This window comes from Muntiacus reevesi, chromosome 2 (genome assembly GCF_963930625.1).
Source record: "Muntiacus reevesi chromosome 2, mMunRee1.1, whole genome shotgun sequence".
Lineage (NCBI taxonomy): Eukaryota > Metazoa > Chordata > Mammalia > Artiodactyla > Cervidae > Muntiacus > Muntiacus reevesi.
In genome coordinates, this window is record NC_089250.1 from 109,308,745 (window position 1) to 109,334,533 (window position 25,789).

The following is a 25,789-nucleotide window of genomic DNA, read 5'->3' on the forward strand; positions in this document are numbered from 1 at the left end:
GAGTTTTTTCAGGAACTTCCATGCTGTTCTCTATAATGGCTGTACCAGTTTACATTAGGAAACTGACATTTTGTTTTAGATGCTGAGTTTCCAATTTTATCACTTTAGTACCATGTGATGAATAAAATTATCCAACTCTTTTTTTAACCCCCCTCCCTTCCACCTTCATACCATTGTTCTGCTAAACCCAGTTTGAATTTTCAGCTTCAAGATAGAACCAGGATAGGCACATATCCTCTCCTGCTTCCCAGTAGAAGAGTGTCTCTCTTTAGTTTTTATTCTCCACTCTTCCTATGGAGTTCATTTGTTGCCTAACATATTTTTAGTTCCTTTGCTCCTGGCCTTTGTTTTGTAAGCACTGCCAGCCTGGGCAAACTATCTGGTTTTCGGGTGATTTTGGTTAACCTCCTTAGTTTGCATTTCATTTTCAGAATTCAGCAAATGTGTTATGGGACAAACCAGCTATATGTTTGGTGGTTCCTGAATTGTCAAATTTTGTCTCTCTAGCCTAAAGCTGGTGAGTACCAATTTGGACAGGTCAGACAAACAACTGCTGGTTCTGGCCAACTCTTTGAACAGTTCTCACCTCCCTAGAAATTTATTCATTTGGTGATTGTTGCTCCCAAAGATCTCTTGTACCTTTAATGATTTATAATATGTATGACTTTACTAGCTGTTGTCAGTAGAAATGCTTTTTATGACTCAGAATCAAAATGTCTATGTGTTATGTTTTGATAAGAAATCTGAATGTTTGAGTGTTTCTGATAAATGATATTTTTTATAGTTGGATAGAGAAAAATGATTAATTTGTTGCTTAAATACTGTCCGTATCCATATCTGTTACATATGTTTATGGAGTGTTTGTATTAAAGAAACTAAGGCCCCATTACAACATGTATTCTGTGATAGAAATAACAAAGCAGTAGTGGAGTGAAAAAGTGTAATTTGTGTTTTGGAACTTTCTGTGGACATATGGGTGACACTCTTTAAGTTTATCAGGAGAATGTTTGTCTTATTTTGAGAAACACTATCTTACAGTATTTCTCTTTTTCTTATATATGACTTTTTCTTGTATAGTTTAAAAGTAAATGTCAAACAGTTTTACTATTTAATGAAACTTGTACATTGGTTTAGTGAAGTTTTCTTGTGTGTTTTTATAAGGAGGGGATACTTAATGTGTATGCTGTGCATCTGTATTTAGGAATAATTCATTTTATCTTAATCATCTACATTTATATATATACAAAGTACTTTTCAACAGTTATTTCACATGCAGACATCTTCATTCATCTTCAGAGTTATAAATGGGAATAATTAAAACTTTTAGAATTGAAAACATTTTAGAATTGAATAAAGACTTATCTAAGCAATGCATGCTTAAAACTGCTTTCTTATCAAGGAAAATAAAATTAGAGGTTAGAGAAATACCTTTAAATTACGATCCTCATGAGCTAATAGCTTAACCCTGGTTTTGAATGACTGTTACTTTTTCCATCTTTTAAAAATATGCTTAAATATAAACACATGTGGGAAATGTTCTTTTGGCTTTTATCAAACTGACATTTAAGTGAATTTTTTTGAACCTCACTAAACATTTGTGGTAAAAGATTTCAAAGCTTTGAATCTTTCTATTGGCCTATGGATTTTTCCCCAGTGTGTTATTCTATTAACATTTGGTCTTAATAAGTATAACCTGTTTAGAATTACTGATGTTTTTTCATTTATTATTTGTTTAGATGAGAAGTTTAGGAAAAGAACTTCATCAGAACCCTACTTGGCAGTTATGAATGCTTTCTTAAGGAAGTTAAATATTTTGAGTTTCACTGTAAAGATTTTACATGTGTCTTATCCTTCATATATCTTCTTTATGAAGTTTTCGAAATTTTTCATGTTTGGTTTCTATGTTGTGATGTTAGCACAATGTGAGGTCTTCTTTATCTTCTGAGCTTTCTCTCTTTTTCCTTCCAAGACTGACATAAAAGAGACTTTAGCTGCTGTGAAAGTGGGAAGCAATTGCCCTAAGATAGAACTAGAAATTATAAAAGATGGTTTTGTGGACACTTTCCTGTTGATATTTCTTTTATTTTACTTACAAGAACTTTTTAAAGGAGGTTTAAGAATGATTGGTCCTAAGTTATAGGGTATAACCATGAAATTTTCCTCGTGATTTCAAGATGCATGCAGAAAATCATTCTAAAGAGTCATAAAAATAAAAAGAATGATAAGGAAAAAAAAAAAAAACACAACAGGAGAGAAGAAATTAAATTACAGAAATAGCTCCTTAAATGTTAATGTGTAGTTTTTCTGTTCTTAGTTTCAAACCAATAAGGTATTTTATTCTAAATTATCTTATTTTTACTTTATATGATTTTAGTGTTTTCTTAATTTTTGGATGGATCTCCTAGTCCTGAGTCTGCCACTTACTAGAGAAATTAATCAAAAATCATTTAGCTGAACTTGAGGATAATGAAAGTGAATTTCCTCATTCTTCTTAAAACGAGGCACATAAGTAGAATCACATAACCTGCAATTCAGAATTTCTAGGAGACAAATCATACTAAGAATTTAAGTTTCTAATAAATACTGGAAGAAACATCATGTTCCAATAGAGAGAGTGCTTAAGTGCTCCTGTATATCTTTACCTCTGGAGAAAAAGGTTGGAGGGTGGAGGACCTTAAAGAGCCTATGAAAAAGAAGGGAAAGATGTGGAGAACAGAGTTCAAGAGCAGATGCAGTCAATCCTGAAAAGTATATACTTCTCAGAGTTAATATTTATAATAAATGTTGAAGAGTATTTTTATAACAACAACTTTATCTTTGAAATGGTAGGTCAGTTAATGTTTAAGTCAGAAATGCTAAACACGCTTTAGCATCCTTAGTCACTGGCCTCACAATGACATATTCAGACTGAGTATAGGTCTCCAAACTTGTCATGAATTAATGTTATGTCATATGAAAAATATCTAGATTGGTAAATCACTTTTTTCAGGAATGTCAGGAAATAAGTTTATATTTCTAAAGTTTTTCTTTAAAAGTCTCACATTTATGTCTTTGCCATTTGTCTTACCAATTTACTTTGCTGGTTGAGTAATTTATTTAGGGTTAAAAAAGAGGTTTATTTGAAAGAAATTTCTTAACCTAAAAACTGGGTAAAGACAGGAATTAAAAATGCCCTACATTCTAAAACTTTCTTTGAATCTTAAAAATTTGAACTAGATTATATTTGAGTCCCAGATTGTAAGGGGTAAAACTTAGTTTATCATTCATATCCTTATGTGTGAATCACTGTCAGTGGAATGAAGAGTCTTATGATTGTTTTTTCTGAGGTATAGTATATATACATTGTTTTATTATCATCCTCCGACAAATACTATTCTCCTTAACCTTTACACTCTTGATTTTCTTTACTTTCGTGTGGTCGCTATTCTTTATTCTTGAGTGCTAAGTTTTCTGAGTTAGACTCTGCTTGTGTTTATTTCTTAAAACTCACTGAAAAATCATTTAGTGTTTGTTTCTCATTCCAACTTTGTAAAGTGGATACTAGTTGGAAATTTTAAGAAATGAACAGTTTACTACAATAATAAGCAGTACAATCTAGATACTGTCTTCAAGGTAGCACCATGATTCTCTTCCATTAAACTTTTCAGTTACTGACTTCTCCATAGTCTTATCTGACCATGTTGTAGTTGTTGTTTTTCAGTCACTCAGTTATTTCTGACTCTTCGTGATCCCACGGACTATAGCATGCCAGGCTTTCCTGTCCTTCATCATCTTCCAGAGCTTTCTCAACGTTATGTCCATTGAGTTAGTGATGCCATCTAGCCATCTCATCCTCTGTTATTCCCTTCTCCTCCTGCCTTCAATCTTTCCCCAAATCAGGGTCTTTTCTAATGAGTTGGCTCATTGCATCAGGTGGCCAAAGTATTGGAGTTTCAGCTTCAGATCAGTCCTTAACAATAAACACCCAGGACTGATCTCCTTTAGGATGGACTGGTTGGATCTCCTTGCAGTCCAAGGGACTTTCAAGAGTCTTCTCCAACACCACAGTTGAAAAGCATCAATTGTTCAATGCTCAGCTTTCTTTATGGTCTAACTCTCACATCCATGTGTGACTACTGGAAAAACCATATCTTTGACTAGATGGACTTTTGTTGGCTAAGTAATGTCTCTGCTTTTTAATATGCTGTCTAAGTTGGTCACAGCTTTTCTTCCAAGGAGCAAGTGTCTTTTAATTTCATGACTTCAGTCAACCACTGCAGTGATTTCGGAGCCCAAGAAAATAAAGTCTCTCACTGTTTCTATTGTTTCCCCATCTATTTGCCATGAAGTAATGGGACTGGGTGCCATGATCTTCTTTTTTTGAATGTTGAGCTTTGAGGCAACTTTTTCCACTCTTCTCTTTCACCTTCATCAAAAGGCTCTTTAGTTCCTCTTCACTTTCTGCCATAAGGGTGGTGTCATCTGCATATGTGAGGTTATTGATATTTCTCAGGGCAATCTTGGCAGCTCTGCCAGCCATGTTGTAGTTAATATAGTAATCACTGTTTTTGAAAAGGTGAATCTCTTTGTAGTATACTCTCCTACATTCTTTTCCATTAATACTTGGCTTGACCTCAGTGCCAAAAGAGCTTTTCTGCTAAAGGATGAATTATGTTTAGTTGACTGTGTTTACTTTGGTCATTTAGTCATTGCCCAGCTGTTCGAAAATTAGAAACTCTTTGCTCCTGCTAGTAACATGCTTATGATCATCAGTATTATTTTTTATCAGAAGTCTGTGTTTTCTTTTAATAGACTTAAAATTTTCATGGTTGATCATTTTCTTATGATAACTTTTCTGTGCATATTACCACTCTGAGGTATGGTTTAATATTAAACCAGGATTAAAAGACTAGTATTTAGTCACATCTCTGCCTGCCATGTTAGTGTTTGAAGACTTCTCTACTCTATTGTTTTTTTACTTTTCTTCTCAATAACAAAACATATATATCGGTATAGATAGCATATTTATGAAGTATTTAATAATATGTGATATGAGAGGTGAGAGTGTTACTTAAAATTTAAGTTCTCCTGTATACCATCAGCTTAATACTATACACAAGTATTAAAATTCTTTAGCAGTATATGGTATATTGCATTCTTCTTTTTTCCATAAGGTTAATCTTTGAGAAATTCTGAATTATATCCCAGTGACATTAATTTTTATTTAAAATTTTCTTTAATGAAAATACTTTCATTATGAAATGGATCAGCTGTTATTTCAATTCTGTTTTTTACTGAGGTGTTTGATACACTCACTCCATTCAAAGAAGCTCAAAGAAAGGAAAAAGAATGTATCTATAAAGTACAAAAATAGACACATCGCTCCATATAGGGAAAAAAATCACATTCTGAAATATATTGTTTCTCCATCAAATGTAAAGGTATCATAAACTCTGTTATCTCTAAATAACCTAGAAAATGTTTAGGATTTTTATATAATTGATTATATCCCTGTAAAGTTTGAATTGTGGTTTTGAGGCTTATTAATATTTTAGTTTAACTTTTTTGTTCTTTCATTAAAGATAGACAGTCCTTCTTTTCCTGGCATTTTCAAGTGAGTGCATTTATAGTTTTGTCACAGACAATGTGGAACATTCATATAAAATCAGGAGATTTTGTATCAGCTAGAAAATTGTGTAGAGGAAATGTGCCCAATCCATGCAAGAGATTAAAGAAAATAAATTTTTCCTCAGTGTAGTTAGTTCCCTAAACAGAAATCTTTCTAGGTTTGATAATCGCCTACTTAGGAGTTCCCTTTTTTCCGTATGATTTTTCTTCTTTCTTTTATTTCCTTTCTTAACACCATCCAACTGGTAATCCAAAGTAGAAGTCTCAGTATTGTTTTTCCTCTGACACATCTTTAACTTCCAGTTATTTATCACATGCGATGTCTTCAACTTCGGGAATGATTCCTTAGGTTGATCACTTTCCTCTAGCCTCTTGGCTCAGCATCTGACTTTAAGGATGAACTTTTACAAAGGCTTGCGATCTGCCTCTCTCTCTTTCTCCCTCTCTCACCGTTCTTTTTTTTTCTTCCCTCAAAAGATGTGATCTTCCCTCTTCACTCTTTTTAAAAAATACTTTTATTTATTTATTTGGCTGTGCAGTTGTGGTGTGTGGGATCTAGTTCCCTGAGCCAGGGATTGAATCTAGGCCCCCTGCATTGGGAGTGTGGAGTCTTAGCCAGTGGATCCCTGGGGAAGTCCCAGTCTGCCTCCCTTTAATCTACCTTGTTCTTGGAGGAGTGCTATTATCATGTAAAAATAAAATCTACCTTTCACACTATGAGTAAATAGATTTTAATAATTCCTAGTTGCCTACTGAATAGTATTGAAGTTTATTAGTCTGGCAGAGTTCGCTTTTGTCAGTTTTTAATACTTTCATTTTTACCTACATTTTAGTCTGTGGATAACTTATTTCCCTGAATATGTTAGAGTTTTCTTTTATCCTTAGCCATGAATATTTTTTCTCCCATATCTGTCAAATTTCACTTCAGACGTTACTCTTTCCCTGCCGCTTTCATTCAAAACCACTCACTTCTCTGCTCTGTGTTTTGATTTTTATATAGTTCTATTTGTATAGTTGTATGGAAAAACTGCTATTTTCTTCCATTATAAGATGAAGTAGATTTTTAAATGTTTTTATTACAAACAGTTTCTATGCTTTTTGCACAATCAAAAAAAGTATATAAGATCTGTAATTGTTTCTACTTTGAAGTAAACCACTGTTAACACCTTGGTTGTAAGCTTCCAGGTCCTTTTTAGTACACACGTATATTGGGTAATTTTGCTTGCAGTATACACATACATATTGTAATTTTCTTGGGTTATATTGTGCATATATTTTGGTTACTTAATATTTCTCAATTGAAATATATGGAAAATGTCAGTAGTATAAGTCTACAACATTGAAGAATGTTTAACTATTTAGTAGAATCATTGCATACACACAGTAAAAAATCAAAATTAAAAATTAAATGTTTTTGAAATGGACCTACCTTGTCATCTATCAGAATTCATCAGGATTTATCAGACTGAAATTTGGAATACTGCATACTGTAGTATGTAGGTATTTGTTGAAAAGAAATTGAAAAAAATAAGAGATAATAGTAGTACCCATGTTATAAACTTGTATTGAGCATTTTAAAAAGTGATTTGGTAGAATATTTAAAATAGTAGCTTCTGGCATATAGTAAATATTACATAAATGTTAGCTATGGAACCTAACCCTAGAACCTCAGAGGGTTCTAAGATTCTATATGTTTAACAAATAAAACATATTTCTTTGTTTCAGATATCTCAGTGCTTTTAATATGCTGATATACAATATGAATCTTCAAGATGAGAATAGAATACACAATTTCCTATGCTTATTTGGTCTTGTAATCCTTTTTCTCTAGAGCATCTTGAAAAGCTAGTGTTCTTTTTAAACCATAATAGTCTCGAAGGTAGCTGCTAGCCTTGAGGCTATAGATGTTCAAGTATAAGTTAATAAAATTAAATGAAATTTAAATTTTTATTTAAAATAAAACGTCAGTCACACTGTCTACCTTCCAAGCATTGAGTAGCCAGCTAGTAGCTGTCAGACTGGATGCATAGATACAGAACTTTCCACTATTAACAGAGTTCTATTGGATGGTGCTGGGAGAATTGATAACAAAAACAAAGTAAACAGTACAGTATGTCGTTGGTTTACTGTAATTTTAGTATCTGTACTAAATCTACCCACCAGTTATTACTAAAATATCTGTTTGATCCTTTGTTGTTGGGAGGAAGAAATTAATGATGGAGCAGATAAGACATAACTTAAGGAAAGATTCTTGAGAAAGTGAGAAAGGATAGTGTTGCTGTAGCAGCAACAAACTGGGATGGCCTTCAACAGAAATTTGTTCTTTTAAAGTTCTTGGGAAGCAGAAGTCTGAAATGAAGGTGTTAGCATAGTTGCACTCCTTCTGAAGAACCTAGTGGAGAATCTTTGTCTCTTCTAACTTTTGATGGATGTTGGCATTCCGTGGCTTCCTTGGCTTTTGGCCACATATGTTCAATCTCTGTCTCCACCTTCACCTCTGTCTTCTCTTTTGTCCATTATAAGAAGACCTGGCATTGGGATCCAAGACTTAGCTGGGTAATTCAGGAGGGAGGATTTTGCTTCCTGAAGATCCCCAAATCTTACCTCCTGCAAGACCCCCCACTTTTTTTTTTTTTCCCAAATAAGGTTACATTCAAAGGTTCTGATAAAGGGACATATCTTTTTTGAGAAATTGGCTTTTGAAAGTGGAATGACCTCAAACAGGTAGAGCAATTAATCACTTAATGTTTATTTTGTCCACTCATTCTTCCTTTCTCTTCCAATCTCCAGTATCACTCTTAGCTGATACATAGCTTAGAAAGTAATTAGAACATTTCCTAGACTACCACAACTCCCATATATCTGCATCTGGGACTGTGTACTTTTTCTTCTCTCCTGTATTAGATGAGTATTATTCTATTCAGTTCAGTTGCTCAGTCATGTCCGCCTCTTTGCGACCCTGTGGACTACAGCACGCCAGGCTTCCCTGTCCATTACTGACTCCCGGAACTTGCTCAAACTTATGTCCATTGAGTCGGTGATGCCATCCAACCATCTCATCCTTTGACTTCCCCTTCTCCTCCTGCCTTCAATCTTACCAGCATCAGGGTCTTTTCCAGTGAGTTGGTTCTTTGCATCAGGTGGCTGAATATTGGAGCTTAACCTTCAGCATCAGTCCTTCCAATGAATATTCAGGGTTGATTTCCTTTAGGATTGACTGGTTTGATCTCCTTGCAGTCCAAGGGACCCTCAAGAGTCTTCTCCAACACCACAGTTCAAAAGCATTAATTCTTTGGTGCTCAGTCTTCTTTATGGTCCAACTCTCTCATCCATACATGACTACTGAAAAAACCATAGCTTTGACTAGATTGACTTATGTCTTTAAAGTGATGTCTCTGCTTTTAATATGCTGTCTAGGTTGGTCATAACTTTTCTTCTCAGAGCAAGCGTCTTTTAACTTCATGGCTGCAGTCACCACTTGCTGTGCATTTGGAGTCCCCAAAAATAAAGTCTCTCACTGTTTGCATTGTCTCCCCATCTATTGGCCATGAAGTGATGGGACCGGATGCCATGATCTTCGTTTTTTGAATGTTGAGTTTCAAGCCAGGTTTTTCACTCTCCTCTTTCACTTTCATCAAGAGGTTCTTTAGTTTCTCTTCACTTTCTCCCACAAGGGTGGTGTTATCTGCATATCTGAGGTTACTTATATTTCTCTCTGCAATCTTTATTTCAGCTTGTACTTCATCCAGCTGGCATTTCACATGATGAACTCTGCACATAAGTTAAATAAATAAAGTGACACTATACAGCCTTGACGTACTCCTTTCCCGATTTGGAACCACTCTGTTGTTCCATGTCCAGCTCTAACTCTTGCTTCTTGGCCTGCATACAGATTTCTCAGGAGGCAGGTCAAAAAGGTAAGGTAAGGTGAAGTTGCTCAGTCATGTCCGACTCTTTGTGACCCCATGGACTGTAGCCTATGAGGCTCTTCCATCCATGGGATTTTCCAGGCAAGAGTACTGGAGTGGGTTGCCATTTCCTTCTCCAGAGGACCTCCCCGACCCAGGGATTGAACCCAGGTATCCTGCATTGTAGGCAAATGGTTTACCATCTGAGCCACCAGGGAAGTCAGGAGGCAGGTCAAGTGGTCAGGTATTCCCATCTCTAAGAATTTTCCACAGTTTGTTGTCATCCACAGAGTCAAAGACTTGACCGTAGTCAGTGAAGCAGAAGTAGATATTTTTCTGGAATTCCCTTGGGTTTTCTATGATCCAATGGATGTTGGCAATTGATATCTGGTTCCTCTACCTTTTCTAAATCCAGCTTGAACATATGGAAGTTCTCGGTTCACATACTGTTGACGCTTCGCTTGGAGAATTTTGAGCATTACTTTGCTGTGTGAGATGAGTGTAATTGTACAGTTTTTTGGATATTCTTTGGCATTGCCTTTCTTTGGGATTGGAATGAAAACTGACCTTTTCCAGTCCTGTGGCCATTGCGGAGTTTTCCAAATTTGCTGGCATTTTGAGTGCAGCACTTTCACACCATCATCTTTTAGGAATTGAAATAGCTCAGCTGGAATTCTGTCACCTCCACTAGTTTTGTTTGTAATGATTCTTCCTAAGGCCTACTTGACTTGGTACTCCAGGATGTCTGGCTCTAGGTGAGTGAGCACACTATCGTGGTTATCTAGGTCTTTAAGATCATTTTTTTGTAAGTTCTTTTTAATGGTATACAGATACTGTTGTCAAAACTTTCTAGTGTGTGCTCCGTCGTGTCTGACTCCTGCAACTGCCAGCCTCTTCTATCCATGGAATTTCCCAGGCTAGAATACTGGAGTGAGTTGCCATTTCCTACCCCATAGGATCTTCTTCACCCAGGGGTCGAACACACGTTTCCTGTGTCTCCTGCATTGTCGGGTGGATTCTTTACCACCAAGCCACCTTGTCAACAGTTTGAGCCTTGCTAATTGTGTTTATTGGCATCTCAGGGTTTTATATATGGGATTTGAAGGCAATTGGAAGTATAGAAGTGGGTATAGTTACTCTGTTTTCCTTATTCCTAGTATAACCATTTCTGTATTTATCCCTTTTTGTATTTTGAAGTTTTGTGAAAGGGTTCATTTGAGTAAAAAACCTCCTTCTGAGCTTAAAATTTTAAAGTTTTAAAAATAGCTCTAAGACTGGTATCTTTTTACTGTGTTCACATCCCAGTCTCTCTTCTTTGATCTTCTGTAACCCTTGCTTTCTGTATTGCATACATTTTGTTTGTGGATAACTTGATATTTTTAAATTTTCTCTTTTTTCATGCATACTCATCCTTGTCCCTCCAAAGCATATAAATGCTTTAAAATAAAGTTTATGCCTGTGCCCTTTGGTTATCTCCCACAGCATCCAACATGTTAGAGATGTGTAGTAGGGAATATTGACTTGTCATCTAGATTATTAAACTCCATGTAATTTGAGACATTTTAATCAGTTTACTTAGCCCTTTGACAGAGTGTAATACTAGGGATTTACATGCATCACCTTGTATGAAAAGTACTATGGGTAATTAGTATATATATCTTCCTTTATCAGATGCCAAAGCAATGAAGTATGAAAGCTTTAGATCATCTCTCTCTGCCTCTCTATTTAGCAGATGCAGAAACTGACACCAAGCAACTTTCCTAAGAATCATGCAACTCCATGTAGTTTTGTAATTCTTTAAGGTATAAAACAGTAGCCCTTATGATATTTAAAATTTTTGAACTTATTAGGACATACATTTGTAAGAATTCTAGAGTTCCACGTTTAAAGTAGGAAAATATTCATTGCTTATAAATATTTAATAACTTATAAATTTTTATTTTTACCTTGTACTTAATGTCTAATTATGGTCACCCTATGTATTTTAAACTCTCATAATTGTACACTTGTGGAAAACAATTTGTTAAGTATGGAAATTTAGCAAAGTTGTTTTTCATATAGCATTTTAATTCATTTATTTAACATTATTATGTAATTCAAAAATTTCACTAAGTGTAATTTAATGAGCTTCTAATCAGAAAAAATTGCATTGTGACAGCTGACAAATGCTAACTTTTTTCTACTGTGATTTCCTTCTAGGTTTGATGAACTTGTAAAAAAATTCAAAGTTGAATATCATGCTGGTGGCTCTACCCAGAATTCAATTAAAGTGGCCCAGGTTGGTTAATTATTTTAAAGGTGGTAAAAGAAATTGGCTCAAAATAATTTGATACTTTTCATCATTGTTCATAATTATTTTAATCTATATTTTTTGCTATAGAATATTTTTGTTGGTTTTAAATATTTATTATTCATATATATTTCTTAATTACTTATGGAATCCTTTGGTTATTGTTTTATAATGTTTCATGTTACTGATTTGTAGAAATTCTGCATATTTTATAAATAGTATTCCTTTTTTGGAATTGGAAGTATTTTTTATTTGTCATTTATACTTTAATGACTTTTCACATCTTTGCTCTGCCAAAGTTCTTAGTTTTTTTTTAATATAATTAAACTTTATGGCTTCTGCATTTCTTATGGTACTTAGAGTGAATGTTCTTATGGATACTATAAGTTTTCTTGTAGTATATATAAATACATATATATCTATATGTTTGTATATATTTATGTATAAATTTATGCATCTGTGTCTGTATCTATATACATCTTCCAGTGGGTAACAGGACAAACTCATTTTGACATATACTCTTTCAAGTTACCAGTGTAACCTAATTTTAAGTGGTAATGTTAATGTTCTATTTAAAGTTCCAATTATGAAGAACAGGAAGAGCTTTATAAATCTCTGTTCTTACCTCTATGATTTGTAAACTAGCTCAGAATCCCTGTAACTGCAGTCACAAGTTAACTCTCATGGATTCAGATTTTTTAAAAATTGATTAATGCTTTCCCTTGCAATTTTAATTATGGGTTGAAGAAGTGGAGAATTGTCAAAGATTGAACTTTTATTAAATTTAGACATTTACTGTAATTATCCTGCATACTATCAAAGCTCAAATTTAATCATTTGATCATTTAAAGTATTAAAATATTTTAGGTTGTAAAATACTGTGTTCAGTTGCCTGAGGAGAATGAGATCTTTGTATTTATCAGTGGATTTTGTTTGTTTGTTTGTTTAACATTCCACTAGTCATTTTGTGAGTTCAGGTTAATAGAAAAAAGACAGTTTACTTTTTGTACTTAGGTATTTTTATTAGTCTTCTCAGGCTGCCATATCAACTGCATCTTCATCTTATATTTCCAAGCCTCCAGCAAAAGTTTTCTATTGTTCAAGCCATCTGGTCTATGATATTTTGTTATATCAGGCAGAGCACACTAAGACAGGTTATATACCCAAAAGTATTAAAAGCAGGGTATTGACATATATGTACACGTGTGTTCATGGCAGAATTATTCACAACAGCTAAAAAGTGGAAGCAACCCACATGTCCTTTAGTCAATGAATGGCTAAACAGAATGTGGTATATACATACAATGGTATATTTTTCAGCCTTACAAAGTAAGGAAATTCTGACACATAGTTTAATATGAATGAATCTTGAGTGTATTTAGTATGTGAAATAGCTTAGTCACAGGAGTATTAATAATGATGATTCCACCTATATGAGGTACCCAAATTAGTCAAATTCACAGAGATGGTAAGTAGAATGTAGTTTCCAGGGGTTATAGGAAGAAGAAATGAAGAATTATTGCTTACTGGGCATAGAGTTTCAGTTTTACAAGATGAAGAGTTTAGAGGTGAATAGTGTGGTTGTACAGCAATGTGAATATATCTAATGCCATTGCACTGTATGCTTAAAAATGATTAAAAAGATAAATCTTGTATATGTCTGTTTTACCATATTTTAAAAATAAATTGAAAAATAGATTCTAGAAATGCTTCAATAGGGAGTAGTATCAACTTTATTCAAGTTTTAGATTTCATTTGCTTATTTAACAATCACTGAGGCAACATAACAAGAACATAGGCTTGCTCTTGTGGCTATGGGAATCCATTAAACTGGGTTTGAGTTCAAACTTTGTTGCTTTACTGGCTGTGAAACCATGGGCAACTTTTATGGGCCTTTCATTTGTAAATGTGGAGTTTAATGTGTATCTCAAATGAAAGTCATAAGGATTAATGAGATAATGAACATTTAAAAAAATTATACTGCTTTTTAAGGGAAAGTTTGGAAACCACTAGGGTTGCAGGGCTTCTCCCCTTCCCGCCATTTACTTAGTTAACAGACTGTAAACTTACCCATCCATGGACAGAACAACCAGATTTGTGGCTCTCATCCACTAAAAAATACTGTTTCAATCTAGTCGTCAGTTAAGCATGTTATTTGGCTTTTTAGTTCCCCTAATATTTTGAGAGTGCTTTTCGTTTCCATCTGATTGATGATTTAGCTATATATTGCCCAATTATAATTTATTTTTGGGGCAGCCAGAGAGGTTTGAAAAATGTTCCTATAGAAGTACTTTTCTTCAGAAGGGGAATTCTTCAGATTTTCCATGGCAGTTATTAATGGAAATAATTAATTGCTTTATACATAAAGTAAATATTTATTGGCATCTGCTATGTGCTAATCATTGTGCTCGGCAGTAGCTGGTATAGTAAGCTGTGTCTTCTAAAGTTTAAGTAAAATTTGATAGAATATTTAGAACCTTAACATGAACAGTTTTGATAAAGCCTTGCTTGAATCTAATGTGATGAATGAATGAGGTTGAGTTGTAAGCTGTTTAAAAAGTCTAGCTAGAGATGGCCCATCAGGACAGGTTCCAGATTTTGTTTTCTGTTAGTGCATTTGATTGGTTGGTTTTGGGCTTTGGTCTTCATTTCTTATCCATTTGTGTTCTCCTTCGCTTCAGAGAACAATTGGATTGCTCTTCCATTTTCTCTGTTATTCTAGGTGACTGAGAAGCAAATACTGGACAACAAATACCGGTTTAGTGTAACTTTGCTAACTGAAGGTTTGCCAGGTCCTGTGCACTGTAGATCTAAAATAGGGCCAAGCTCTATGATAGGAATTCAGTCATCATTGAAGTACTCATAAACCATTTAATTCTATATATTTTTTGTTAGTACATACCATGTGTAATATGTGTTTCCTGTGTGATCTGTTGTAATAGGTGTTTTGAAAATAATTCAGTTCTTCTATAAAGATAAGAAAAATAAAGATAGATGAAATTCATAGATAGTAAACTGATAGCTTTTAAGATTGAGATAAAACTCACAGGTTTTTGTTTTGTATTTTTTTCCCTTGCCCATGCCATGCACCATTTGGGATCTTAGTTCCCAACCAGGGATCAAACCCTTGTCTCCTGCAGTGGAAGCTCAGTGTCTAACCACTGGACTGCCAAGTATAAGTAGTATACAAATAGTTTGAGAAACAGGCAATATTGGTATGATTTGTCAAATATAAATAGCAAGTAAGTTTATAACCTGTAAGACTGCTGAAGATGGAATAAAAAGCTATGCTATAACAAATAAGAGTGTTATTTATAGCTAGAAAGGGATTGAAAAACCATATTATGATCATATAATACTAGGCTGACAGTTATACCTGCCCTTGAAAGATCACTCAGTGAAACTTACTATGTCGTTATTTCTGGCCTCACAGGTGTATAACTCCGGAAAGGTAAATAGAGCCATGACTACTCAGGTTATTTCCCAAGATTTAGTTTCCTTGTTTTATAATATCTGCCAAGGACTCCCGACTCTGGGCCCCATTGCTCAAACTGTGGCTCTGTTCTCCTACCTGTACCATTATCATCAGTCAGATGAGGTTAAAGGCAGATAATGTGTGAACATTCAGGTAGTGTGATCCTTACACTTGTTTGCACCCTGAGTATTAACTTACTCCAACACTTTCCCTTGCTTCTTGCTGTGTATTTTAGATGGATACATCTATGATTTCAACATCTTAATTTGGTCAGTAGACCCTTTCTGTTCTGTGTCCTCTGGTATAGCTTGCTTATAAATTATTTGGAGTCTACCAGGGCTTTAAGGTAATTTCACCACACAACACCAGGTTTAGGTCGATTTCTCCTTGTTCAGTAGGTTAACAACAATGGCTTGCATGATAGCTATATTAAAGATATGCTGAAACATTGAAAGGGAAAGTTACTTGCAAAAATCATCACTGCTATTAAAGAAGAACTGAAAGTCACATGGAGAGTAAAGGTTAACACTTGACGATGTAGAACTCATTCTGTCAGATCTTATCAGCAATCACACTTTGATATAAGTGATGTGACAAATCATGTCAACAGGAAAATGTTTCCATTAGCTCTTAGATAATTTAATTTGTTAAAGCATGTTTTGAAGATTTTAATCAAACTGCAGGCAGCATAAAACAAGATATCATGATATTGTTGATATCATGCCCAAATATAATTTTTAGGCTTTTCTTATCTGCATATGTGACATACAGTACAGATTTAAATTTTAACAGATTCTGTTCAGTGTAAACTTACTAATGAAAATAAAAAGATTTTATCTTCTAAGTATCCTGCACATGTTGTATACAAAAAAGTGATGTGATTTGCTTACCTGTGAGATTGGTTACTTTCATAGTGGATGTTTAGTCACTTTTCAGTTTTTTTAAATGTACAGATGGCACTTACTGTGATTTTTGACTTTAAAAAAAATGGAAGAAGATTGCCTCCTTGAACGTGTCCCTAAAAGATGGCTATAATTATTGCTGGACCTAGAAAATATGTCCTGCAGTATAATATTTTAAAGATGTGATACAAGAAGAATGTCCTTGTCTAATGTACATTGAAGATGAGAATGCAAAGATTACAGTAAAACAAAATTTATATGCCATTTCTTCATAAGTGTTTGATGATACTTGAAGAGGCCATAAAGAGGCTAAGAAAAACTCATACAATAAACAAATGACTCATTGTTGTGTAATAGGACTGCTTTATATCTCAAGAGGGATAAAAGGTCACTTTGAAAGGGCAGCTAACTTAAATAGGACTTTCTCAATGACTTTACTAAAACTGTAACTTATTTGGAATCCAGCTTGACAGCCCAAACTGCAGTGACCATTCTGTTTTGAAGTGTTTTGAAATAATGTTCATTTTAGGCATGGATAGTATATGTAATGAATCTATCGATGCAAAGGATATTATTGAATAAACATTTGGAATACTAAAACAAGCATTTAGATTCAAGGTAGATAAATATTTTGCAGAGCTAGAAACGGATTCTTACACATCTCAATGTCTGTTTTTGCTAGAAAGTAAAATCTAAAGTATTACATGTTCAGATGCTTTTGTTGAAAGAATATTTAGTTTCATGTTGTCATGTTGGATGGATATCATGAATGTGGACTTGATAAGAGCAGAGCTATAAGTCAAAGTGAAATTTACATTTAACTGTACCCAGTTTTATCACACATTAAAGGAGATTTCCTAATGGGGTTCTAATCAGTTCAGAGAAGTATTGGAAACACAAATTTGAAATATTCTTTTGTTTTATGGGACAAAATGGAACAGGTTATTGTTATTTTTTTTTCTAAATTTTGGTAATATCTGTTTAATCCAAGTGTACTTAACTCTTCTTTTAAAAAATCTTACATTTATGTACATTAAGAATATACAGTATGGCCTATCAAAATTTAAATATCTAATAAAGAGTTAAGAAAAGTATACAATTTCAATTAAATACTATGTTGGTCTGCTCTGGTTGCCCTAATAACATCATGGATTGGGCGGCTTAAAAAGAGAATTTAACTTTCTCACAGATCAGGGAAGCTTAGAAATCTCAGGTCAAGGCGTTGGCTCCTTGGTTTCTTCTGGGTCCTTTCTTCTGTTGCTGCCTTTTCACGTATTTGCCCCTCTGTGCATACCCCTTGTGTCTCCGTGTGTTTCTATTAATTCTTATAAAAAGACACCAGTCAGATTAGATTAGGGCCTATAATGAATGCCTCATTTTAACTTAGTGACCTCTACAAAGTCCCAACCTCCAAATACAGTTGCATTTTGAAATCTTGGCAGTTAGGGCTTCAAGGTATGAATTTTGGGAAGACAGTTAATGACAAGTACTCATTTGTTATATATCCTTTTTGGTAGTGTACCATTTTGATTCCCATCTTCTTTCCTTTTCTATATTTGTTTTAGTTACTTCCTTGGTGGTTACTCTGGGGAATTACAGTTTCCTTCTAAACTTTTAACAACCTAGTTTAAATAATATCAACTTAGTTTCAATAGTAGGAACACTTTGCCCCTTTATATCTCCATCCTCCCTCTTTATATTATTGTCACTGATTATATCTTTATGCATTGTGTGCTCATTAACATAGATTTATAGTTACTATTTAATTCCTTTACCTTTTAAATCCTATAGGAGTTGCAGACCAAAAGTATAGTAATACTGGTTTTTATATTTGTCTATGTAGTTACCTTCATCGTTGTTTCTTATTTCCTGATATATTTTAAAATTATTGTTATATGTTATTTCCATGACATCTCACAGAAGAACCTGAACAAACTTTTTGGACAACCCAGTACTATCTGATGTGCCTTCACTTCAGTCTGAACGACTCTTTTCAGCATTTCTTATAGGGCAGGTCTTCTATTAGCAGCTTCTTTCCACTTTTCTTTTTATCTATGAATGTCTTAATTTATCCTTTATTCCTATTTATTTATTCATTTATTTAGTTATTGGTTGCACCATGTGGCTTGAGGGATCTTAGTTCCGTGATCAGGGATTGAAACTGGGCCACAACAGTGAAAGCCTGGAATCGTTACCAGTAGGCCCTCAGGGAGCTCACTATCCTTTTCTCTTAAAGGATAGTTTAGCTGTGTGTAGAATCTTGGTTGACAGTTCATTACTTGAAATATGTTGTATATTTGGCTTCTGGTCTCCGTGGTTTCTGATGAGAAATCAGCTTTTACTATTATTGAGGACCCTTTATTCTTGACAAATTGCTTCTCTCTGCTTTTAAGATTCTTTCTTTTCTTTTGATAGTTTAGTCAAATCTTGGTATGGATCTCTTTTATTGAGCTTCTTCGATGTATAGGTGTGTGTATTTCATCAGTTTGGGATGTTTTTGACCATTATGTCTTCAGATATTTTTTTCTGCTCTTTTCTCTCTTCTGTGATTTCTATAATACATAATATCTTGGTATTGATGGTGTTTTTTTTTCTCTAATGCTTCTTAGAGTTTGGAGCTGCCTGTCTCATCAACTGCTCCATAATTATTGTTTTGTCATTTTATACATATGTATATACATACATACATATATATGTGTATATATATGTATATAGCAAATATGCATATATATAAAATACATATATTTATATATATGTAAGTCTCGTTTATTTGTTCCTGGGCTGGAATTTTAAAAAGATGGTCACTGTTTTAAGGCCAATGGTCTACTGATTTCTATTCTTATGCTGGAGCTATTAGTTTTTGTAAACCTTACCTACATATTTATATTTTTTCTTTGCAGTCTTTATTGTATACCAATGTTGTATACTCACTCAACCTTTAGAGCCTCATGACAGCCTATGAGACAAAAAATATGTGATCTCTGTTTTAATGATAAGATTCTAATTAAATAAGATAGATTAAATGTCATGGTGGGTAACAAAGCAGATAGCACTAGAACTCAGATGTTCTAACTGGAAACATCTGATTGCTCTCCTTACTGGAAATTTTCCCCTTACTGGAGATTTTCCTCTCCTCCTTAGTGGACTTTAGTTTTGACTTGTTCATATGTTGCATTTCACATATTGTCTACTTCTTACAGTCTGCTTTAATTTGGGAAGAGTTGGAGGTTGTCAGAGAATCAAGTAGCTATCATTTTAAATACAGCTCTGAGTAAACCAACTCTTTCATGCTTCTTAGGGACAGCAGTTTTTTTGTTTGGATATCTTTTTGCTTCTTGACAGTTCATATTTTTTGGACTCCCTGAATTTTTCAGAAGCCTGATGACCAGATACGTGTGGTATTCCTATATGGTTTTAAGTTATATAAATTCACGGTTTTTAAGCTTCCTGTACATTTAAAAAATTATTTATTTTTAATTTTTGGTTGCACTGGGTGTTTGTTGCTGCACACAGGCTTTCTCTGGTTGCAGTAAGCAGGGGCTACTCTTCATTGCAGTGCGAGGGCTTCTCATTGCAGTAACTTCTCTTGTTGTTGGAGCACAGGTTCTTGGTTCACGGGCTCCATTCATTGTGGCTTGCAGCTTCAGAAGTTGAGGGCTCTAGAGTGTGGGCTTGGTAGTTGTGGCACATTGGCTTAGTTGCTCTATAGTGTATGGAATCTTCCCAGACTAGGGATCATACCCATGTCCCCTGCATTGGCAGGCAGATTTTTAACCACTCTACCACTAGGGAAGTGCTCTCACAGATTGATTTACTGATTTTTCTAATGTTCCATACTTGTTAAAATTTTGTCATTTTGAATATATTCTGGGTATCTAGTCAAATATTTTAAGTGCCTTCTCAGTCTTTGTTACCTGGAATATAGTGTCTTTGGAATCAATTATTTCTTCTCTCTTTCATCCCCTGAAATGTTAAAGCTGTATGGATTTTTATAATTCTTTATTCAATAATAAAGAGTAATCATTTTCTTATTACTTTAATAACTGTCATTTTTCTAAATAAAGTATATTTTTCTTTCTCATTTGAAGCAAAGGTCTTGGGGATCAAATAGTGCTTCTTTCTTTGCTGCAGTTTAAATCATTTATTGATAACTCCTAAATTTGTATATGTTCCTTGTCGAATAGCCCTCTCTCCTACATTTTTCTTTAGGAAGTACAATATGTTTCTAATTATAAATTTTCTTCCTTAATCACATATATAAATCCATTAGTGATAGATTTGATTCTGTTCTTCACATAAGCATTAAACATTTTGCTTGATCTTTTCTTGAATTCTTATATCCTTCTAATTCCTCACATGTTTTTCTGATTATTGACTTTTTAGTCTTAGTATTTCTCATCATTCTCCCAGTTAGATAAGCCTTTGTATTGAAATTTTAACCAAGGTGGTTTTGTTTTTTTTTAATTTTGAGAGAAATATTTTGTGTCAGTATTTTTATGTTTTATACAGTATGACTATGAGGAGTGTGTTTTAGGAAGGGTACAGTTTTCTTCACACAAACATCGTTTAATCTATCAGTTCTCAGAATTGTTTTAAAGGTTTCCCAAACTCTTTATATATTGAATACCTAAAAACATTTTTTATAAAGTTTCTAGTTAATGTTGGAATGAATAGAAACATGTTCAACCCAGAATTACAAGCTTGGTATTTTAATATTTTAAGAGCCTTGTAACATCTCCAGTTAGGTCATAGCATGATAGAGCACAGCCATGCACAGCCCTGAACACACAGCAGGTTCTCCGGCATCTTGTACCAGGCTGTGGTTACCTTGGACTGTTATGGTCCTTCTCGCCCACTGGTCAGTGCCGCCCTGGTTCCCTCCCCCAAGTGACTAGCTGTCACTGAGGGACCATTAGTGGGCCCATTCAACTTTACGCCCGACAGAGTGGTGGTCCTCAGTCAGAGAGCAGGTGAGAGCTTCTCCTGGCCCTCTCCCCGGGGCTCTCTAGCTCATCCACCCTCAGGTCAGTGAGTGAGCCGGGGCGCCCAGGGAACCGGCTGAAGGCTGCGTCCTGCAGGGCTGCACTACTGGCCGGGCCCAGGCCTTGAGGCGGCAGGGGACGTCTCCCCAGTCGCTGCCTCTGCCACCTAATGGCAGCTGCCGTCTGCCTATGGAACAGTTTACAGAACCTGCCTCGGCTGTGTGGGTGGCCTGAGGAGCCTGAGGGCCAGCTGGGTCCTGGGCACCTGTCTCTCCCAGCGATGTCAGCTGGGCAGCGTTTGGTAACCCTGCCCTGAGGGATCCACCAGCTGAGAGCTGCCTCCTCTTAGCCAGGACCTGACCTCAGAGGGCCAAAGTTGTGCCTTGGGGTCTGGTCCTTTCTTGTCAGAATATGGAATAATGTTTGTTTGGTGAAGATTTATAGGAATGTTACCTGACCATGACCTAATACCAAGAAGTTTAGGACTAACCACTCCTCTTCCTCACTTTTCATATAAAAGGGCTTTGTTGAAAGCTTTCGGGAGTTTGAGTTTTTGGTTTTTTGTTTTATTTTTAAAAATTGCTTATTTATCTTTATTTATGGCTGTACTACATCTTCATTCCTGCACGTGGGCTTATTCTTGTTGCAGCGTGCAGACTTCTCTTACTGCAACTTCTCGTCGTGGAGCATGGGCTCTAGGTGTGGGTTTCCGTAACTGCAGCTCACAGGCTCTAGAGTGCAGGCTGCGTTGCACCGCTGCACGTGGGATCTTTTCGGACTAGAGATTGATCCAGGGTCTCCTGCACTGGGAGGCAGACTCTTAACCACTGGACCACCAGGGAAATCCTGAGTTTGGGTTTTTAAGGCATGAAGCACCCATCTCTTTGCATGGCCCTCAGTAAACCTGCCTTTGTTCTAAACTCTGACATTTAGTATTATTTGGCCTCAGTGTGCGTTGGGCACATGGGCTTGTGTTTTAGTAACAATAGCATTTAGAAATAAAAATTGATGAAAATCGAGATCCTCATCTTTATTTTTGTAGACTTTTTTTTCTTTTAAAGAAACAAGTCTGTGTGGCTTTCCTATATGAATAAATAGTATTCTGACTATTTCATTTTTTTGACCAATTTCACTTGAAAAAACTATTTAGAGATTAAAAGGCATTTTAGTAGATATATCTCTGGGAATCTGGGAACAGTCTAGACTGCTTAGATCTAAAGAGGAGAAATGACATTGGAGTGATCAAAGAGAGTTCTCCCTTCTAATGCCTTACACCTGGAGCAGTTGTAGAAACATCAATAGCACAACTATATTTATAAATATCAGAGCAGGATGTGGCAGATGGTGATGCAACACAGAATCTTGTCAAACTTTTATGTCCCTAAAAAGAAAATTTCTTTTAGTGCCTATTTTAATAATTTTAACTTGAATCTTATAAAATAAGGTTGACTCTTTATGTTGTGAATTTCTCTTTGCAATTGAAAAAATTAAGTATGAATTAATATCTTGCTTCTTTGGTAATCTTTTTCTTTGTTGAATTAGACTGTGAATGACTGTTGTAGTAAACTAAGGTGAAAAAAGTAGTGTTTTGTTTTCCTAAATGATATTTTTCATGTGTTTGTGACATCCTTCTATGTTGTTAGATTCTTTAATGTAAAGCAAAAACCGATATTTTCTCTTTCTTCCTTAACTCCCCATTCTCTTTTCACTATCCTTCTTTCCATATTTTTTGTCCTTTAAGGCTTACTTTATGACTATGTTCAGGGATTCTTTTCCCACCATTAGTAAAACATGCCTTTGGTTTTGTCTCAGTGGTTCTGGTGTGCTCTGAGGTTGTATCTGTATAAATCTGTACCTACATATCATAAAGCATGCACTTTATTAAAAAAAAGTGTACCTTTTACACTTATGAACCTTAATGTGGTGCATTGTCCCCGTGGTATGAAATTAAACAAGGTTACAGTTTGATACTGTTTCTCCTGCCTAATAGTAAAGCAACAAGTGCTTCAGCAAGGAAAACTGGAAATAGCAGGACCTTATTTCATCCAGGGGATAAAATTTTTTGCCTTTATTCTGTTTCCTTTTATTCTATTTTGTAATTACATTTAAATAAGTGTCTTGTTGATTAATTAATTTTTTGGAACCGAAAAATAAAGTCAGGACCTCTTCTGGTGTAGAGGTGAGTCCCTAGACTTTATTTTTTTAATAAGGAAGGCTTTTTAAAAAATATCTATTTATTTATTTTTGACTGCCCTAGATCTTCGTTGCTGTGTGCGGACTTTCTGTAGTTGTAGCAAGTGGGTGTGCAGACTTCTCACTGTGGTGTCTTCTCTTGTTGCTGAGCATGGGCTCTGGGCACACAGCCTTCAGTTGTTGTGGTGGTAAGACCGAGCAGTGGTTCACTAGTTGTGGGGCAGGGGCGTAGTTGCCATGTAACATGTGAGATCTTTCCGAAGCAGGGGTTAAACCCGTGTCCCCTGCCTTGGCGGGTGGATTCTTAACCATTGGACCACCAGACTTTTTGTTTGATAAGTTGGACAGTGAAGATGGCCTTTGCCAATTAAATGGTATAGTGGTACTGTCAACTGCCATGTTTTTTAAGACAAGCTTTTCTAGAGTATTTCTGTTTTCTTTGATACTTTTGGTGATAAGATATTTTGTAAAAGTGAAAAACAAAATAGTAAATTTTTAGCTTAACATTGCATAGTGGTGGGGGCTTAGTGATATGTTGTACAGTAAATAAAGCTGGGGAAGTGTAAACTTGGACAAGTTACCTAACCTTTTCAAGTTTCAGTTTCCTTTTCTGTAAAATGGGAATAATCATAGTACTCTTACAGGCTGCCATTCTTAGAAGGGAAAATCATGACTCTCAGATATAAAATAAACACATGCCAACAATTTTATTTAACTCATTGTTAATTAGTATACAGGTAAGATGTTGCAGTTTATTTTAAGGAGAATTCAGGGCTAAAGATAAGTGTGGTCCTTGGAATCAGTCTAGAAGTATTATGAAACTGACTGTGATGGAGTGACATTTCATTTTTCGTCTCTACTGGGTTGATTTTAATTTTTTATTTTTATAGATAAGAATTATTGCTATACATAATATATAATTATAAACTCCTGAAATAGCTCAAAGGTGATAATATGACATGTACTTCATGTTGCTGCTATTTAGTCGTGTCCTACTCTTTGCAAATCCATGAACTGTAGCCCACCTTGGGATTTGCTTTGTCCATGTGATTTCCCAGGCAAGAACAATGGAGGGGGTTGCCACTTCCTTCTCCAGGTTATTTTCTCTACCCAGGGATTGAACCCACGCCTCCTGCTTGACAGATGGATTCTTTACCACTGAGCCACCTGTGAAGCCTATACTTAATGTTAGGGAAGAATAATTCTAATGTTTTTTATTTTCACCACTTTTATTAAGAAGAGCTGTTGACAAGTTCTCTGGTGGTAAAGAATCCACCTGCCAGTGCACGGGACGTGAGTTGGATCCCTGGTCTAGGAAGATTCCATACGCGGCTGGTCAGCTAAGCCTGTGCCACAGCTACTGAGCCTGTACCCTTGAGCCACAAGCGAAGCTGCCGCAATGAGAAGCCCACACACTGGAAGTAGAGAGTAACCCTTTCTCACTGCAACTGAAGAAGGTCCATTTGTAGCAACGAAGGCCCAGCACAGCCAAAGATAAAGTAAATAAATATTAGAAAAGAATAATTGTTGAGTTGATAGCATAATTATTTTCCTTTTTAACCTGTTACTACAATGTATTATTATAATATTTTTCTTCTGTTATTATTGTGTATTCTTTAAAATGTAAGCATTTTGAGGGCAGGCACTTGGTTTTAGTCCTTGCTATGTGTCCTTAGTATCTCCAGCAACCTATGTGACTTAAAAGACTTTTAGTGAACAAATTTTGAATGATGGAAGTGATTAAGAGACATAACCCTATATGAGAAAACTTACCTTACTTTACTGCTCGATTCTCTGGTTTGTATTAATTTTATTTAGGGTTTTCTTTCTTTTTTTTTTTTTGGACAGGCTGAAAACATCTTTACAAGCATAAATTTTATTTTAATCTAATTATTAATTTTTTTCTTTTAATGTCATGCATTGAAATGTTTTGACTGCAATATAAATTAAGTTTATAATAGTATAATCTTCAGAGGCAAAGATCTGAATTTTAGACCTGGTTTCACTTTCTTATTGAGTGGCCTTCAACTCTTTGAGCATTAGTTTCTTCAGAAGTAAAATGAGATGATAACTCAAAACACCATAACTCTATAGTTTATTAAGAAAATTAAATATGGTAATAGGCATAAATTACCTAGCAAGGTGCCTGAAGCACAGTAAGTGATCAGAAAGCTTAGCTTTGGGACTTCCCTGGTGGTCCAGTGGCTATGCAAAGGGCTTGAGTTGGGGACTTAGATCCCATCTGCTCCAACTAAGACCTGGCAAAGCCAAATAAAACTAGTAAAAAAAAAAAAAAAAGAGCTTAGCTTTTACATAACTGTTTCTGATTTGAACAACTCACAGATGTAATGTGATGGTGATTTATCACATTAATAATAGATATGATAAAGTAAAATGTGGGACCCTAATGAATACCCTTATCTAAATTGGTA

At 35.0% G+C, this 25,789-nt stretch overlaps 1 protein-coding gene across 4 annotated transcripts in view; it reads left to right on the forward strand.

Moving 5' to 3' along the window:
• The window catches only part of ADK (adenosine kinase), a 536,060-nt gene that overhangs the window by 158,158 nt on the left and 352,113 nt on the right, over window positions 1-25,789 (forward strand). For all 4 annotated transcript variants that reach the window (XM_065922664.1, XM_065922661.1, XM_065922663.1 and 1 more), the window contains one exon: window positions 11,715-11,793. In XM_065922664.1, coding sequence (XP_065778736.1) covers window positions 11,715-11,793 — 79 coding nt within the window. The remainder of the gene's footprint in view (window positions 1-11,714; window positions 11,794-25,789) is intronic.